This window comes from Platalea leucorodia, assembly GCF_965183815.1.
Source record: "Platalea leucorodia genome assembly, contig: HAP1_HAP1_SCAFFOLD_24, whole genome shotgun sequence".
NCBI lineage: Eukaryota > Metazoa > Chordata > Aves > Pelecaniformes > Threskiornithidae > Platalea > Platalea leucorodia.
In genome coordinates, this window is record NW_028121458.1 from 1,834,947 (window position 1) to 1,853,468 (window position 18,522).

General features: G+C 50.6%; 1 protein-coding gene across 1 annotated transcript; it reads right to left on the bottom strand.

Moving 5' to 3' along the window:
• Positions 1-3,609: 3,609 nt before the first annotated feature.
• LOC309603220 (ubiquitin carboxyl-terminal hydrolase 42-like) lies at positions 3,610-4,645 on the bottom strand (the record flags this gene model as incomplete). Its single annotated transcript, XM_082338118.1, has 3 exons — positions 3,610-3,716; positions 3,876-3,986; positions 4,459-4,645. The coding sequence occupies 3 exons, from the start codon at positions 4,643-4,645 to the stop codon at positions 3,610-3,612; spliced, it is 405 nt and encodes a 134-aa protein (XP_082194244.1).
• Positions 4,646-18,522: the final 13,877 nt, after the last annotated feature.

Consider the following 18,522-nt stretch of genomic DNA (forward strand, 5'->3'; position numbering starts at 1 on the left):
TGTTCAAGTGAGTATTTCCCTGGCTGCTGCTCGCCTACCGCACCAGGATGCGAGTCTGCTCTGTGGCCGCTCGAGCCGCGCACACCTTCCCCTCCTGAGCTTTTGCCATCACCAGGGCTGTTTCTCTGCCTGTGGGAAGAGCCGCGCAGGTTCCCCCTGCCACGCACCAGCTGACGGTGAGCGCGCCGCTGCGTTTCCGCGCAGCAAGTGTGCCTCCGCCTGGGAGGCAGGCAGTCTGGCTGGCTTCTGTTCGGCTTCTCCCCCTCCTCAGCGTCAGAGCGCGCTCTCTTCCTGCCGCAGTGCTGAGGGGGAGGCCCTGCAGAGTCCCATGGTTTTCTCTTCCCTCGCATCCTCTGCAGATTTTCTCCACCTTCTTGATTTCTCAGTCCCCCGATGCCTCCAGGAAACGGACTCTTCAGCACTTGACCCAGCTTGGCCATGGAAGTGCTCTCTGTCTCTTGGCGTTCAGCACCTGCTCCAGGGGTCAAAGGATGGTGCCTGGAGAAACAACAGGGATCTTAGGCTAGGGTTGTTGTTGCAGCCTCCTCATGGCTTCAGTCTCCCCCTGTCACATTCCGGCAGCACTTGATATGGCACGCAGAAGACTGAACCAGCACTAGAAGCTGGAACTTAGGTCATGCGCTTCCAGCCATGCCTGTCCCTTTCAGAGCAGTGACTCATCTTTGTACCCTCTCGCACCTCCATTTTGCCTCGTTTCGCAGCTAGCCAGTCTCAGGGAGCAGGCAGGTAGCAATTTACACAAGCGCAACTGTTTAGAGCCAGACAAGGAGGGAGAAGAAAGGACCTGGCGGACTGCAGAACAGAGAACTCAGCTGGACAAAGAGGCGTTCTCTGCTAGGACAGAAAGCAAAACCCACCGGAGGAGACCAGCAACAAGAAGATCAGGAAGAGGAGAGGGAGTGTATTCTGAACACCCTTTCACACTCGATAGTACCTGGCATAGAAGAGTAAATAGGCACGCTGGCAGAGTACCGTCTTGATGTCACAAAGACGTACAGAGGCATCATTCATCTTGTACCAACATCCATCGCTGGCCTGCAAAGAAAGGCAAGGCTGTCTTCAGATGAACTGCAGGGTTTTTAAAACAAAACCACAGACAGGACACCGCTGAAGGACACAATACCCCAATGCACATCACTAAGTTGGCTTTCACCTTTACGAAGCAGTAATAATGTCCTGTCTGACAGCTGGAACCTTCATGTACCAGGACGGCATACAAGGAATAGAGGAGCGGTTCTCCAGGGGCTTGAGACATGTATGCGCCAAGGTCCAAATATTCCGGATACTGCACAACCTAAGGAGAGACCAAGAAGACTCAGAAACTACCTTGAGAGTCTTTAGGAAGCAGCCTGAGAAAACCTTGTCACCAAACACAGGCTGCAAGTATAGAAATCGATCTTCTTGGCCCATCAAAACCAGGTGTTGCCATTTCATCATGGAAGTGGCAGAAAACAGTTTGCGCCCAAACCATCTCTTAAGGAGCACAGGAGGTGCTTATCTTCACATTGGGACTTTCCTCTTACCGCAAGGGAAAGAGCAAGGCACAGCTATTGCCTTGGTTTTTCTTAGGCAACTGCACTCACTCGATAGCCATCAGGCAAGTAGACAGTACCAACTTCCAAAAAAGGGTTCTCCTTCGGGAAAGGTCTCCTTCCAAGCAGACGAAGTTGCAGTGCACTTGTAGCCATACCTTGCTAATCTTTCTGCCAGAGAAAGCATCAAATCTCTTCAAGCACACGGTCAGGACATTGGAGGAACCATGTATGGTAAGGCTCTTGGACGCAGCGGCCAGCTGTTCACACCTGGAAAACAAGCACAGCCCCAGCTGTTGCAACCTGTCTTCTCCCGGCTGCGCCCTCCATTCATGTAGGGTTGAGTTAAGGCTTGTTTTGCCCAACTATCGTATGCACGCTTGCATTTCAGACCCCTGAAGTCCATATGCTCTCCCTGAAGGCAGCTTCGGGCTAGGGCGGCTCCCTTTGGAGAGCAGCAGTCTAGAGCCTTGGCAATACAAGAACTAGGCATGACGCTGTTCAGAGAGCCAGCGGGGGCTGCTGCTGCTCCGAGGACTGAGGTCTCCTGGACAGAGACGCAAGCATCCAAAAAGCCTTGGAAACAAAACTGTTGATGGCTTTTTTGAGGAAGCTGCTGTTGCCAGATCACTGCCCAGGGCTCCCGCCTTGCTTCGGCTCACCACTGCACACGGGACATGTCTTTTCCCTTCTGGCCATAGGGGTAGTTCAGTGGGCAACTTCATAGCTAGGAAGCTTGACCACCTCCAGGGCAGACAATGCCAGGAATAAAATTCTCATCCAAGCTTTCCAAGTATTGAGGCAGAAGGGGAAAGAAATACCCATCTTAGAAACAAATGCATTCTTTTCCAAGTTCTGGATGATTCGGGTGGATTAGTTGTATGGGGAAGAAAAAAAAAAGAAAAACAAAGCCAAGCTGTCTCATGACTGCGTTTCTCAATTCAGTCAAAACATAACTAGTGCTCCCAGACATGCAATACCGTAACCCAGTATCTGCTATGAAGGTGGCGTTGGCCGAAATCTTACTTGCTACATTTATAGCCATTTTCACCATCCAGCTGCTCCGGTTTGACAAAGTCTTCCAGAGCTCCAGTGACCGATGAGGCTGCCTGGATGAGGAAGAAAGGAGAGCACTAAGTCCCTGGAAACTCAAAAACCCCAGGAAATAGCTACCCGCGTGGTACCAGCGTTATCCCAATAAACAGCTACCCCTGGGCGGTACCAGAGTTACCTGTGGTACGCGTGGTCCAAACTAGCAAAAGCAATCAAACCCATCCCCCCAGCATCAATCAGACGCGTAGCGAGGGAGTCCCAAGCAGGGTGGTATGACAGTGTCATGATGGCTGTCCATACCATCCTTACTCTTTGCCCAGCTGACACCCAGCCCCCAGCCCAGGGAGACCATTTACAGGGCTTCCGCAGAAGGAGCACACAAGCCCAGTTCCCTTCCCATCCACCCCCAAGCTCTTGCCTGGTAACAGCCCACAGCTGGAAGTCAACAGAGTTTACTGGAGATAAACTAGGCCCCCGCAGGGGCCCTGAAACATTTGGCACCACAATTTCAAAACATCTCACCTTGATATCCAAAGGAATATCAAGGAATGTCTCGTAGGTGTCGGAAACGGCTTTGCAGCTCAAGCACGTTACTGCAAAAAAGCAAAGAGAAATGCTTCTCAGGTAGGGAAGGAGACTAACTGCCCATTTCAATGACCAACACGTACGACTTTAGACACACTGGACCTACTGCCACATGCTAGGAGCTGTTTACCACAAAGAGAGGAAGAGCCATGGGTCATTCTAAGGACCGAAATATTTTTAAAAAGTACCTCTGGATCTTAGAAAGCCTCCAAAGACCTAATGAATGAGTGTGCTAGCTTGAGAAGTTGTGTCCCGGCTGGAAAGAAATGGTAATCGGAGCTCAGAAGGTGGAAGGCAGAGAGTTAGCTCTTCCACGAGTTTTCCTTGTTAGGAAGGGCCCGGACAGAGTTTTCACTGGCGGTCGTAAAGGAAGGAGTCAAAAGGGCTAGAGAACGTTTCAATGGTCATGTGCTTATGCTTACTTGCTGCTTGTGCTCAAGCAAGCCCTCTGCATGGCATCCACGGTGTAGTAGAAGAATTCATGTGCGTCTTCCTGGGTGCCAAGCTGGAAATGGTCTCCTATTCCTGAGAAAGAAGAAGGGTTTCCCACTGATCTCAGAGAAAAAGGAAAGAAGACTTACCCTTCTGAAAGCTCTCCTCCTTAACATGAACCCGGCAAAACCAGTTACACACTTCTTCAGAAATCCAAAATACCTCCAAATGAAACCATCTGAAATGACTCACGTGGAAGCTCATTGATCACAGGCGTAGGCTCGATGGCACTGCCCGAGCAAGACAGCACCTCCTCAATGTGCACTTCCATGGTACACATCATGCAGAAGCCTTGCTTCGCACCTAAAGAGGGAGGGAAAGAGGGACAGAAGGAAGCAAGCAAGCGAGCCTCTCGGTCAGGTAAAATATACACAGCTATGGAAAAGCTTCAAGGGAAAAAACCACCAAACCACCCCACGTTTAAGTTCCAGGTGCAATCTCCACTCTCCCTGCTACATCTGCTTCTCCTCAGATGCCAGTGGCTCAACAGCCCTGTGGCGGTTTATTGTGCAGAGTTGTATAGAAGAAATAGGCATGCCTTTCGAAGGCACTTCATTAAGCACGGGAAGCAAGAAATGATCTTCCCCGGGAGTAGGAGCATGGCGCATGAAACCAAACTGACGCGCTGCCTATGCTATGCCGAGCCCGCTCTGAAGGCAATATTGGAAGGCAGCTTCCAGAGGAAAATGAAGAGCTGTCTTCCCAGAGTCCCTGTTGTTCTTTCATCCTTCAGAGCTGCCCAAGAGATGTAAAAGAAGGTGTAGCAAGGACTCACAGGACTGGCTGTGCTCACGAGAGAGCAAGTAGTTGGCCAGCGGCGGGGTGTACGTCAAACACTGCAGGACAGAGTTGAGGAAGCAGGTATTGCCCAGGTTGAAGAGGCCGCCTCCGACACTGCGTCTTTGCTGCCAGGCCATGCAAATCTTCTGCGGAGGAAACAGGTCCCTTTCCGGCACAGCCATTCCGACACTCATGCCTGCAAGGAAGTCAGCTTTTAAAGGAGATCCTTCTGGTTTGGTTTTGGAAAGCCCTAGACCGCTCTCCCTAGGCTTGTCCCTCTTAGGATGTGTTACATAAAAGATAACAAGGAATTATGCTGGCAGCCTGCGTCTACCCAAGCTGTAAAAGTAGAGCTCAGCTGGCACCTCAGAAGGTACAGGCCAAGCCACACGTCCACCCTGTCTCGATCTACGCAATCCCCTGTCCAAAAGGAAACTAACAATTACCTTTGCCACCAACTGGAATTAGCGGGAAGGGGAGGGAGAAGAAACGGATGAAATTTCCGGGAAGAAAAGGAGAATGTAGAAGGAAATGCAGACAGCGAGGAGCTGAGTGACCCCACTGGCGAGCTCAGCCCACGCTTGCTCTCTCCAGCACAGGCGCCAGCTCCGGGAAAGAGCACGGCAGGAGCTGCGTGGGGACGCCATTTATGGCCACCCGGCCCTGGGACGCCCTTTGTGACACGCGGCCGTGTGGGGCCACGCGGCGACGGGACTGGCACCGCCCGGCAACTCCCGCAGCTGCGGCCACAGGGCCGCCGCAGTGCCCGCTGCAGGGACGGGGCTCCTTCCCTGGGCAGAGCACATGCCTCTGCCCCGCGCAGAGCCAGCCCTGGGTGGGCACGGGCACACGGCTGGGGCCACTGCTGGGGACAGCTGGGGCTGGCACAGCCCTGCTGTGGCCCCGGGGTCCTTCCCTGCTCTCTGCAGTCAAATGCTGCAGGATGGTGCTGAGGAAGCTCCTGTTGCCCAGGTTGTAGAGGCCCGCACCGACCCTGCCTGGTTGCTGCCAGGCCATGCAAAGCTTCTCCGGGGGAAAGAGGATCCTCTGTGGCAGAGCCATTCCCTCGGCAATGGCTGCAGGGAGATGACATTGGAAAAGAGAGGAGACGATGTGGTTGCACAAAAGCATCTTTTAAAAGTCAGGTTCTGTACAGGAGCCCCCAGGACACGCAGCTCTAACCTCCAACACAGAACCACTGGGGGAAGCCTAACACTGCCATTGACAATGAGTGGTCAAGAAACAGTTTTGGAAAAGAGTCTGTTGCCCTGCTTACTTTGCCAAAACACCATGAAACCCACGCTCTGATTTCTGTGCCTCGGGCTACCTTCCTTTCCCTCTAGACTGCTGAACTGGATTATCAGGTCAAGTCTTCCCTTTTCCTGATTGTAACTGGATGAAAACAAGCAAGTCCCTAGCCCAGAAGGTAACCCTACTGATGTCAGATCTTTCTACGAGCAACATCCTCTTCCAAAGTCTTGTCCATCGTGGCAGAGGAGGGACAAAACGTGTTTTCCCGTGTCTAATTGAAAACACCTGGGTGAGCCTGGCTGATTGCAAACAAATAATTGTAGTTCAACAAAACGATTGAAAAAAATTCCAAAATTCCAAATTCCAAATGAAACCCACAGATCAACGTCTGCCATCAGAAGTGTTTCAGTGGTACTTGTAAGCGCTGCAGAGCTGCAGGCTGACGGCCCTGCTGTCCCTGTCACAGGACTCCAATTGACAGCAATTACCAAGGCCCTTTTGACAGACTGCATTGCGTGTCACCTTCTCTGAAGGGGACCTGCTGCTTACCTGTGGCCAGCGTTAGCAGCAGAGCCCTCTGGTCTCCAGCCCACACTTTCCCACCTTGTACGCAGGAGTGACCGGCTTTTGGCCGCTACTTTAACGGCTGCCTTTGCCGTCCTCCTTTTCTGTCTCCCTTCCTACCCCATCAGTCAGGGTGGGCTTCTTGTCATTCCAGGCTGAGCCCAACGCCTCAGACTACACGGCCACCCCCCTACTTACCTATCCTAGGCTATGGTAAAGAAATATAAGAATTAGCAAACAGGAGCTCTACCGATAGCCCGTATCTGGCCGGCCTAGAAAGGTGTAATAGCTCAGCCTAGAGCTCGGAAGGTACAGAGCAGCCTATGCTTTTCTCCTCTATCTGCCTACCCTATGATGTGTCCTGAAAGTCAAATCATAATTACCTTTGACCGAGGATGGAAGCTGAGGAGAAGTGGGCAGGAAACGATAAATGGTTGGGAAAAGTGGGTACACAAGTAGCAATGGAAGGAGCCGAGTTATCCCGAAGGGCAGCTCAGCCCAACTGGCTTTCGCTGGCCTGCTCTTCAGGATTCCAAGCCCTGGCCAGGTGAGGTCACAAGCGCTGGGTGGGTGCCACATCACCGCCCCTTTGTGACATGGGCGCCCATATGGGGACATGTCCCCTGGAGGCCACATGGCTGCCACAGCCCAGGCACCTCCCGCAGCCATCAGCCGCTGGGCTTCCCCATGCCCTGCTGGCGAAGGGCTGCTCATCTGCCGTCAGAGCTCCCACCTCCTCCCTGAGCTGCACCAGCCGGATGAAGAAAAACCTGCCCAGGGCTGTAAGCGTGCCTGTTCCCAGCTTTGGCTGGCACATTTGGGTTGCTGAGGGTTTCTTTTCCACTCTTCCCAGGTACAGGACTGTGTCCGTGAGACTCGTGGAGCAAAGCACCTGGTCTCTTACAGGTTCATTTCCAATGAATTTTATCTGCCCCCAAGATACAGCCACAGGCTGGCTCTGAACTAGTGCTCCTTGTCCCTCCGTTTCATTCCCTGGTGAAAGGCGGCCACCCCTATGAAAGGCGGCACCACCTTGTGGTTCCCAACGGGAACCACTGCCCCGGAACCGGCATCCCCGCCCCTGCCTGGTACCAACACCCCTGGTATCTTTGCCCCGTCCTGCTGCTGACAGCCCCACCACCGGCATCCCCACCGCAGGCTGGAACCAATATCCCCAGGAACAGCATTCCCACCCCACGCTGCTACCATCGCCCCCAGTACCTGCAGCTCCCACCCATCTACGAGCAACCCCCACAAGTACCTCCCGGGGACCCCCACAGAGGGACACCCCAGGGGCTCTCTTAGCAAAATCTCATGCCCTAACTATTGCAGCAATTAGTCCTGAGAGTATGAAATTGGACCAAGTTCCTGAAGACAGATAGATAAACATCTAGTTGACATTGTATACTGCACAGTCATGGTTCAGTCAGCATGACCAAAGGGCCCCAGCTCACTGCAAGGAGGAGAAGGACAGCCCCCACCCTGAAGAAGAAAGGGTGCCCCTGGACGACCCTGCTCACGCCAGCATCCCAGCCCCTCCGACACCTCTGTGAAACCCTCCCCTTATCTGCCATCAGAGACCAGGATCTGCAGCCAGACCCACTCCAGGGACGTCAAGATCAAGAAAGAAGCAGATGGATGACGACGCCACAGAATTAGAGTTGCTTTGCAGAACAGCAGCCTGTGTGTGTGTTCAGCAGGGACTGGTTAAATTGCATTGGACCTGAACGCTTGAAAGGCATAAGAAGCATGTGTAAAACCGCATTTGTGGTGCCCCAGTTTGAATGGGACATCTCATGCGCATGAATGCAAGAATTCCTCTTGTAATGCTAGACTCTGTGTCCCAGCTTCTCTCCTCGGTCAGCATAGCCCACTTGCCAAATTTTCAGGACAGCTCCCCATCATGGCCACACAGTACCGGTACCGGCACCGGTTCCACCACAGTTGGGAGCAGCAGCTGCCCCCCAGGGCACAGAGGGGAGGACAAAAACAACCCAGAAGTGCCCCCACCCCCCACCCCCCAATCCCAACCACCAGGGCAGGATGGGGCAGCACAGGCATGTTGGCATCACAGGGCCACTGGGGCTGGCCCCATCCCTTCCCCTTGGACAGGAAATTCGCCTCCTCCAAAACATCATGTTTGGGATGGGAGACCATTGGGATAGCAAACCATCATTGGGATGGGAAATCATCAGTGGGACGGGGAACCATTGTGGGGCTGGGAAACCCACACTGAGGGCACGAAATCATCAGCAGGATGGAAAATCATGGAGGTGGGAAGTTGTTGTGGTATGAAAAATCAAAGCATCGCAAGGCGGGCTGAAGCAGGTGCTGGCGGAATGATCGCCATGGGGACGGACCCCTCAGAATGCTGTTTGCCCCAAACCAACCCCACACTGCCCAACTGCCATGGCAGGTACGGCAGCAGGCTCGCGCTCCTCCTGGTGCCCCTGCCCTCCGGGTCACCCCCCCAACAGCCTCTGCCCACCAGCATCTCAGGATGGGGGTCTGGGTCTCTGTGCAGAGGCTGAGGGACTTGGGTTTCTTTCGCCTGGTGAAGTGGAGGCTCAGGGCACTCTAGTAGTAGCGTGCAACTGCTTGAAGGGTGGCCTCAGAGGGGATGGAGCTTTTCCTGGTAGTGGGAAGAGAAGGAAGCCTCCACAAAGTGCAGCTTGGAAGGTTCAGACTGGATGTGAGGAAGAAGAAATGTCACTGAAAGGGTAGCCTTGTGGTGCAAGAGGTGACCCAGAGGGAGTCTGGATCAGCCCATGGCTTTGTGTTTCAAGGGAAAGCCAGCAAGGGTGCAGAGACATCAGTGAAGATATAGAAATGCTGGGCTGAGAGCTAGGCGGGAAGGCAAGATGGATGTCAAGAGCCTGAAGGGAAAGAGGTGCAGGCATGGGACAGTGTAGGACAGCCTGCAGCAGATGTGGCCAAGGGCTCTAGCAAGGCTGAAAGGCCCAAGAGGACCGAGGTCTTTGTCCTCTTGGCTATGGCAGCTGCCTCTGGCACCGAGGCCTACCAGGCAAAAGTTGTTTTGAGGCTCTGGCCTTTGTTTCTTCCTCAGCCCTGCCTGGGGAGGCCGGGAGGTGTTGTACAGTTTTCCTACACTTGGCATTGCTCACCCTCACACCCCACTGCCCCCAGGAAGAGCCCTGAGCCATGCGGGAGGGACAGGATCTGCCTTCCCGGGGCCTGCGGATAAGGGCTTGGCCTTTCTGCTTCACAAAAGAAACCAAAGGCTTTGCTCAGCATTACAGCTGCCTGCACAGAGCCTTTGCCTGCCTGCAGTCATGGCCTCCAATTACCTGCTCTAAGGAGTCCATGGGGAGGCTTTGTCAGTAATGGTCCTCATGGGACTCATTAATGCTTCAAGGTACTTTGGGTTTAGCTTCTGACTTGGACTTCTTGAGCAGTTTGTTCAATCTCCTCTCCGTGCCCCAGTGCCCCAGGCAGCTGCTGCCATGTGGACACAAGCTCTGCTGCCCAGCAGGGTCCCGTAGTGCAGGGGTCTGCAGATGGCCACATAGCGGTCATAGGCCATGGTGGTTAGAAGATAAAACTCTGCTGAAATGAAAAAGACAAATACAAAGACTTGGGCAGCACATTGCAGGAAAGAGATGGCCCTGGTGTCCCACAGGACATTGGCCATGGCTTTGGGGAGAGTGGTGGAGATGAAACCAAGGTCTGTGAGGGAGAGGTTGAGGAGGAAGAAGTACATGGGGGTGTGGAGGCGGTGGTCACAGGCTATGGTGGTGATGATGAGGCTGTTGCCCAGGAGGGCAGCCAGGTAGATGGCCAGGAAGAGCCAGAAGTGCAAGAGCTGCAGCTCCCGCGTGTCTGCCAATGCCAGGAGGAGGAACTGGGTGATAGAGCTGCCGTTGGACATTTGCTTCCTCTGGGCATTGGGCACTGTCCAAAAAGGAACAGACAGTGACAAGTTAGGGGAGACTTCTTAGAGGTAAAGCCCACGCCATTTCTCATTGCAATCCCCCTCCCTGAGCTGAATGAGGCATGTTTCAGAAAAGTTTTCAACGCTACCAACTGAATGACATGGTGCCTCACAGCTTGGGCACCTAGTTCCCATGAAGACACCTCCAGGGCAGGACCCTCAGAGCTGGTGTCGAGGTCAGGACCTGGAGGGGGGTGATGCAACAGCGATGTCGAGACAGACACAGTCCAAATCAGTCCCTTACAGGCCCCATAGAGTTGTGGGCATTCAGGTGGAGGAGCAGGTCGGCGACTGTTACCTCTTCGAGAACTGGGGCTTCATTCTGCTTCCTATCTCCATCTCCCAGCTCAGGGGCCTGAATACCCTGAGGATGACCAGTCTGACTCTTAAAGACTGAGGCAAAGAAGGCATTAAGTACCTCAGCCTTCCCCTCCTCCTTTGTGGCGATGTTTCCCTCTGCCTCCAACAAAGGAGGGAGGTTCTCCCTGGCCCTCCTTTTGTCGCTGATATATTTGTAAAAACCTTTTTTGTTATCTTTAACTGCAGTGGCCAGTTTAAGTTCTAGCTGGGCCTTTGCCTTTCTAATTTTCTCCCTGCACAACCTCACAACATCCTTGTAGTCCTCCTGAGTTGCCTGCCCCTTCTTCCAAAGGTGGTAAACTCTCCTTTTTTTCCTGAGTTCCAGCCAAAGCTCTCTGTTCAGCCAGGCCGGTCTTCTTCCCCGCCTGCTTGTCTTTCAGCGCATGGGGACGGCCTGCTCCTGTGCCTTTGAGATTTCCTTCTGGAATAACGTCCAGCCTTCCTGGGCTCCTTTGCCCTTCAGGACTGCCTCCCAAGGGACTCTGTTAACCAGACTCCTAACTTTGCCTTTCCAAAGTTCGGGCAGCGGTTTTGCTGACCCCCTTCCTTACTTCTCCAAGAATTGAAAACTATCATTTCATGGTCGCTGTGCCCAAGACAGCCTCCGACCACCACATCACCCACCAGGCTGCCTCTGAGAGGGTGGTCAAACCCTGCAACAGGCTTCCTAGAGAGGTGGTCGATGCCCCAAGCCTGTCAGTGCTTAAGAGGCATTTGGACAATGCCCTTAATAACTTGCTTTAACTTTTGGTCAGCCCTGAATTGGTCAGGCAGTCAGACTAGATGATCATTGTAGGTCCCCTCAAACTAAACTATTCTGCTCTGCTCTGGTTTATATGCTATGCTATGCTATGCTATGGGTACATTTAATCAAAAAAGGTGGCAGTTGTGTGACAAGCCATGGGCCTACAGCTCTTCCTGGCAGTGCACACATGGGCCGCAGCACCTCAGCTGGGGCACCAGGCTGGAGGACAGCCTTCTCACGGGAAACCTGAGCAGCTCCTGCTGGGCTGGGCTGGGCTGCATGGACAGTGTGGTCTTCACGCCTGTGCTGTGCTGCACAGGTCCCTGGGCCGCAGGACAACCTCAGCAGCTCATGGCCACCGAGGAGCCTGCAGGCAGCTCCCACTCTCCACTGGCCATCAGGCCACCTGCCTGGCTTTGCCTGCCCCTAACAGCCCAGCAACAAGTTCTCATGGGAACGTTGTTTCTGTTGGACTGCACAAAGGATAAAGAACGTTGTTTCCTGGCACCTCGTGTAGCCCTGGCACCTCATGGAGCTCCGTGGGCCTGGATTTGAACATGAAAGTGAGCAGATTCCCTGAATGCTGTAAGGCAACGTGGGACTGGACATGAGGCAACGGCCAATATCTCCACGTCAGTGGAGATCTCGTAAACACAGCAGAAGGAGAAGAGAGAGACAGAGTTCTCCCTATGGCACATGACTCGAATCATTCAGATGAATAACTCCATAAACAGCCCTGAACTTCATGAGCAGGGACAGTTTTAAGGTCCAAAACTGATTACAGAGCCCAAAGTCTCCTTTTCAGGGCCCAAAGCCTCCTTTTCAGGATCCAAATACTCATTTATGGTCCAAATGCTCATTTTAATGCCCAAAGCCACATTTTTAAGGTCCAAACCCTCATCTTAGAATCCAAAGCCTCATTTCTATGGCCCAAAGCCTCACTTTTAGGGATCAAAGGCTCATTTTAGGCTCTGAAGTCTCCTTTTAGGCTCCAAAGCCTCATTTTTATGGTCCAAAGGCTCCCTTTCAGTTTGCAAATCTCCTTTTTAGACTCCAAAGCCTCATTTTGACTTTCCAAAGCCTCAATTTCAGGCTCCAAAGGCTCAGTTTTAGGATGCCACCAGCTGTTTTGAGGGCCCAAGTTGCATCTTGAGTTTCCAAACCCTCGTTTTTAGGGCCAACCCCCTGTTTTAGGGCTCAAAGATTCAGTTTTAGAGTACAAAGCTTTGATTCTAGGCTTGAAAGCCTCCTTTTGATGCTCCAAGCCCTCATTTTCAGGGTCCAAACCCTCATTTACAATTTCCAAGCCCCACTTTTAAGATTCAAGGACTCATTTCAAGAGCCCACAGTGTCATTTTTAAGTCCCCAGTTCTGATTTTGAAGGTCCAAAGCCTCATTCTTAGAGTCCAAACCCTTATTTATAGGGTCCAAAGGCTCATTTTTGGGCCCAAACCCTCAGTTTTAGCTTCTAAAGCCTCCTTTTCAGGGACCAAAGCCTCGCTTTCAGGAACCATAGCCTCATTTGTAGGATCCAGTCTGCAATTTGGACAGACCAAAGCCTCATTTTGACAGCCCAAATACTCATTTGGTGGGCCCAAAGCCTCATTTGAGGGTCCAAACTCCTCATTTAGGCTACAAAGCCTCCTTTGTTTCATGTCCAAAGCCTCATTTTGAGCCTCCAAAACCCCATTTTTAGGGTGCAAAGCCATAGGTTTTGGTACCAAAGCATCATTTTAAGGTACAAAGCCTCACTTCAGAGTTCAAAACCTCCATTTCATTTCCCAAGCCCCATTTTGAAGGCCCAAATCCTCCTTTGGAGGGTCCAAACTCTCCTTTATAGGCTCCAAAGCCCTCTTTGACAGCTCAAAGCCTTCACTGGGGTGCCCAAAGCCCTATATTTGGGAAAAAAGCTTCAGCTCTTGGGGCCAGAGAGGAACATAACGTGTTCCCCTCGTTTGCAGGGTCCCGAGTGTCATTTGTAGCATCCGGCCCATTCTTTTTAGTGCCCAAAGAGTCCCTTTGAGGGCCAAAATCCTCATTTTTTTTGTTCCAAACCTGTCTTTTATTACCCATAGCCTTTTTTGGGGTCCCACAGTTTCATTTTTAGCGTTTAAACCCTCACTTTTAGGGCAGCAAGCCTCTTTTCAGGGTTCTAAGCGACATTTAGAGGGTCCAAGGCCTCATTTTTACTTTCTAAAGTCTTAGTTTTGCTTCCAAAGCATCATTTTAGACTTCAAAGCCTCATGTTGATGGTCCAAAGCCTCTGTTTCAGATGGCAAAGTCTCCTTTTTTAGACTCCAAAGCCTCATTTTGACTTTCTGAAGCCTCAATTTCAGGCTCCAAGATGGCACTTTTAGGATCCAGCCAGTCGTTTTGAGGGTCCAAGCCACATCTGGAGTGTCCAAACCCTCATTTTTAGGGTCCAAAGCCCTCTTTTAGGGCTCACAGCCTCATTTTTAGGGCCCAAAGCTTCATTTTTAGAGTACAAAGCTTTGATTCTAGGGTTGAAACGCTCCTTTTTAAGGTCCAAACCCTCATTTTCAGGGTCCACACCCTCATTTGCAATATTTCCAAGCCTCGCTTTTAAGATTCAAGGACTCCTTTCAAGGGCCCACAGTGTCATTTTTAAGTCCCCAGTTCTGATTTGGAAGGTCCAAAGCCTCATTCTTAGAGTCCAAACCCTTATTTAGAGGGTCCAAAGGCTCATTTTGGGGCTCAAGCCCTCAGTTTTAGCTTCTAAAGCCTCCTTTTCAGGGACCAAAGCCTCGCTTTCAGGAACCATAGCCTCATTTGTAGGATCCAGTCTGCAATTTGGACGGACCAAAGCCTCATTTTGACAGCCCAAATACTCATTTGGTGGGCCCAAAGCCTCATTTGAGGGTCCAAACTCCTCATTTAGGCTACAAAGCCTCCTTTGTTTCATGTCCAAAGCCTCATTTTGAGCCTCCAAAACCCCATTTTTAGGGTGCAAAGCCATAGGTTTTGGTACCAAAGCATCATTTTAGGGCACCAAACCTGATTTCAGGGTTCCAAACCTCCATTTCATTTCCCAAGCCCCATTTTGAAAGCCCAAATCCTCCTTTGGAGGGTCCAAACTCTCCTTTATAGGCTCCAAAGCCCCCTTTGACAGCTCAAAGCCTTCACTGGGGTGCCCAAAGCCCTATATTTGGGAAAAAAGCTTCAGCTCTTGGGGCCAGAGAGGAACATAACGTGTTCCCCTCGTTTGCAGGGTCCCGAGTGTCATTTGTAGCATCCGGCCCATTCTTTTTAGTGCCCAAAGAGTCCCTCTGAGGGCCAAAATCCTCATTTTTTTTGTTCCAAACCTGTCTTTTATTACCCATAGCCTTTTTTGGGGTCCCACAGTTTCATTTTTAGCGTTTAAACCCTCACTTTTAGGGCAGCAAGCCTCTTTTCAGGGTTCTAAGCGACATTTAGAGGGTCCAAGGCCTCATTTTTACTTTCTAAAGTCTTAGTTTTGCTTCCAAAGCATCATTTTAGACTTCAAAGCCTCATGTTGATGGTCCAAAGCCTCTGTTTCAGATGGCAAAGTCTCCTTTTTTAGACTCCAAAGCCTCATTTTGACTTTCTGAAGCCTCAATTTCAGGCTCCAAGATGGCACTTTTAGGATCCAGCCAGTCGTTTTGAGGGTCCAAGCCACATCTGGAGTGTCCAAACCCTCATTTTTAGGGTCCAAAGCCCTCTTTTAGGGCTCACAGCCTCATTTTTAGGGCCCAAAGCTTCATTTTTAGAGTACAAAGCTTTGATTCTAGGGCTGAAAGCCTCCTTTTTCAGGTCCAAACCCTCATTTTCAGGGTCCACACCCTCATTTGCAATATTTCCAAGCCTCGCTTTTAAGATTCAAGGACTCATTTCAAGGGCCCACAGTGTCATTTTTAAGTCCCCAGTTCTGATTTTGAAGGTCCAAAGCCTCATTCTTAGAGTCCAAACCCTTATTTAGAGGGTCCAAAGGCTCATTTTTGGGCTCAAACCCTCAGTTTTAGCTTCTAAAGCCTCCTTTTCAGGGACCAAAGCCTCGCTTTCAGGAACCATAGCCTCATTTGTAGGATCCAGTCTGCAATTTGGACGGACCAAAGCCTCATTTTGACAGCCCAAATACTCATTTGGTGGGCCCAAAGCCTCATTTGAGGGTCCAAACTCCTCATTTAGGCTACAAAGCCTCCTTTGTTTCATGTCCAAAGCCTCATTTTGAGCCTCCAAAACCCCATCTTTAGGGTGCAAAGCCATAGGTTTTGGTACCAAAGCATCATTTTAGGGCACCAAACCTGATTTCAGGGTTCCAAACCTCCATTTCATTTCCCAAGCCCCATTTTGAAGGCCCAAATCCTCCTTTGGAGGGTCCAAACTCTCCTTTAGAGGCTCCAAAGCCCTCTTTGACAGCTCAAAGCCTTCACTGGGGTGCCCAAAGCCCTATATTTGGGAAAAAAGCTTCAGCTCTTGGGGCCAGAGAGGAACCAACGTGTTCCCCACGTTTGCAGTGTCCCAAGCATCATTTGTAGCATCTAGCCCTTCCTTTTTAGTGCCCAGAGTCCTTTTGAGGGCCAAAATCCTCATTTTTTTTTTGTTCCAAACCTGTCCTTTATTACCCATAGCCTTTTTTGGGGTCCCACAGTTTCATTTTTAGCGTTTAAACCCTCACTTTTAGGGCACCAAGCCTCTTTTCAGGATCCAAAGATACAGTTGCAGTGTCCAAAGCCTCATATTTACTTTCTAAAGTCTTAGTTTTGCTCCCAAAGCATCATTTTAGACTTCAAAGCCTCATGTTGATGGTCCAAAGCCTCTGTTTCAGATGGCAAAGTCTCCTTTTTTAGACTCCAAAGCCTCATTTTGACTTTCTGAAGCCTCAATTTCAGGCTCCAAGATGGCACTTTTAGGATCCAGCCAGTCGTTTTGAGGGTCCAAGCCACATCTGGAGTGTCCAAACCCTCATTTTTAGGGTCCAAAGCCCTCTTTTAGGGCCCACAGCCTCATTTTTAGGGCCCAAAGCTTCATTTTTAGAGTACAAAGCTTTGATTCTAGGGCTGAAACGCTCCTTTTTAAGGTCCAAACCCTCATTTTCAGGGTCCACACCCTCATTTGCAATATTTCCAAGCCTCGCTTTTAAGATTCAAGGACTCCTTTCAAGGGCCCACAGTGTCATTTTTAAGTCCCCAGTTCTGATTTGGAAGGTCCAAAGCCTCATTCTTAGAGTCCAAACCCTTATTTAGAGGGTCCAAAGGCTCATTTTTGGGCTCAAACCCTCAGTTTTAGCTTCTAAAGCCTCCTTTTCAGGGACCAAAGCCTCGCTTTCAGGAACCATAGCCTCATTTGTAGGATCCAGTCTGCAATTTGGACGGACCAAAGCCTCATTTTGACAGCCCAAATACTCATTTGGTGGGCCCAAAGCCTCATTTGAGGGTCCAAACTCCTCATTTAGGCTGCAAAGCCTCCTTTGTTTCATGTCCAAAGCCTCATTTTGAGCCTCCAAAACCCCATTTTTAGGGTGCAAAGCCATAGGTTTTGGTACCAAAGCATCATTTTAGGGCACCAAACCTCATTTCAGGGTTCCAAACCTCCATTTCATTTCCCAAGCCCCCTTTTGAAGGCCCAAATCCTCCTTTGGAGGGTCCAAACTCTCATTTATAGGCTCCAAAGCACCCTTTGACAGCTCAAAGCCTTCACTGGGGTGCCCAAAGCCCTATATTTGGGAAAAAAAACTTCAGTTCTTTCGGCCACAGAGGAACCAACGTGTTCCCCACGTTTGCAGTGTCCCAAGCATCATTTGTAGCATCTAGCCCTTCCTTTTTAGTGCCCAGAGTCCTTTTGAGGGCCAAAATCCTCATTTTTTTTTTGTTCCAAACCTGTCCTTTATTACCCGTAGCCTTTTTTGGGGTCCCACAGTTTCATTTTTAGCGTTTAAACCCTCACTTTTAGGGCACCAAGCCTCTTTTCAGGATCCAAAGATACAGTTGCAGTGTCCAAAGCCTCATATTTACTTTCTAAAGTCTTAGTTTTGCTTCCAAAGCATCATTTTAGACTTCAAAGCCTCATGTTGATGGTCCAAAGCCTCTGTTTCAGATGGCAAAGTCTCCTTTTTTAGACTCCAAAGCCTCATTTTGACTTTCTGAAGCCTCAATTTCAGGCTCCAAGATGGCACTTTTAGGATCCAGCCAGTCGTTTTGAGGGTCCAAGCCACATCTGGAGTGTCCAAACCCTCATTTTTAGGGTCCAAAGCCCTCTTTTAGGGCTCACAGCCTCATTTTTAGGGCCCAAAGCTTCATTTTTAGAGTACAAAGCTTTGATTCTAGGGCTGAAAGCCTCCTTTTTAAGGTCCAAACCCTCATTTTCAGGGTCCACACCCTCATTTGCAATATTTCCAAGCCTCGCTTTTAAGATTCAAGGACTCCTTTCAAGGGCCCACAGTGTCATTTTTAAGTCCCCAGTTCTGATTTGGAAGGTCCAAAGCCTCATTCTTAGAGTCCAAACCCTTATTTAGAGGGTCCAAAGGCTCATTTTGGGGCTCAAACCCTCAGTTTTAGCTTCTAAAGCCTCCTTTTCAGGGACCAAAGCCTCGCTTTCAGGAACCATAGCCTCATTTGTAGGATCCAGTCTGCAATTTGGACGGACCAAAGCCTCATTTTGACAGCCCAAATACTCATTTGGTGGGCCCAAAGCCTCATTTGAGGGTCCAAACTCCTCATTTAGGCTACAAAGCCTCCTTTGTTTCATGTCCAAAGCCTCATTTTGAGCCTCCAAAACCCCATCTTTAGGGTGCAAAGCCATAGGTTTTGGTACCAAAGCATCATTTTAGGGCACCAAACCTGATTTCAGGGTTCAAAACCTCCATTTCATTTCCCAAGCCCCATTTTGAAGGCCCAAATCCTCCTTTGGAGGGTCCAAACTCTCCTTTAGAGGCTCCAAAGCCCTCTTTGACAGCTCAAAGCCTTCACTGGGGTGCCCAAAGCCCTATATTTGGGAAAAAAGCTTCAGCTCTTGGGGCCAGAGAGGAACCAACGTGTTCCCCACGTTTGCAGTGTCCCAAGCATCATTTGTAGCATCTAGCCCTTCCTTTTTAGTGCCCAGAGTCCTTTTGAGGGCCAAAATCCTCATTTTTTTTTTGTTCCAAACCTGTCCTTTATTACCCATAGCCTTTTTTGGGGTCCCACAGTTTCATTTTTAGCGTTTAAACC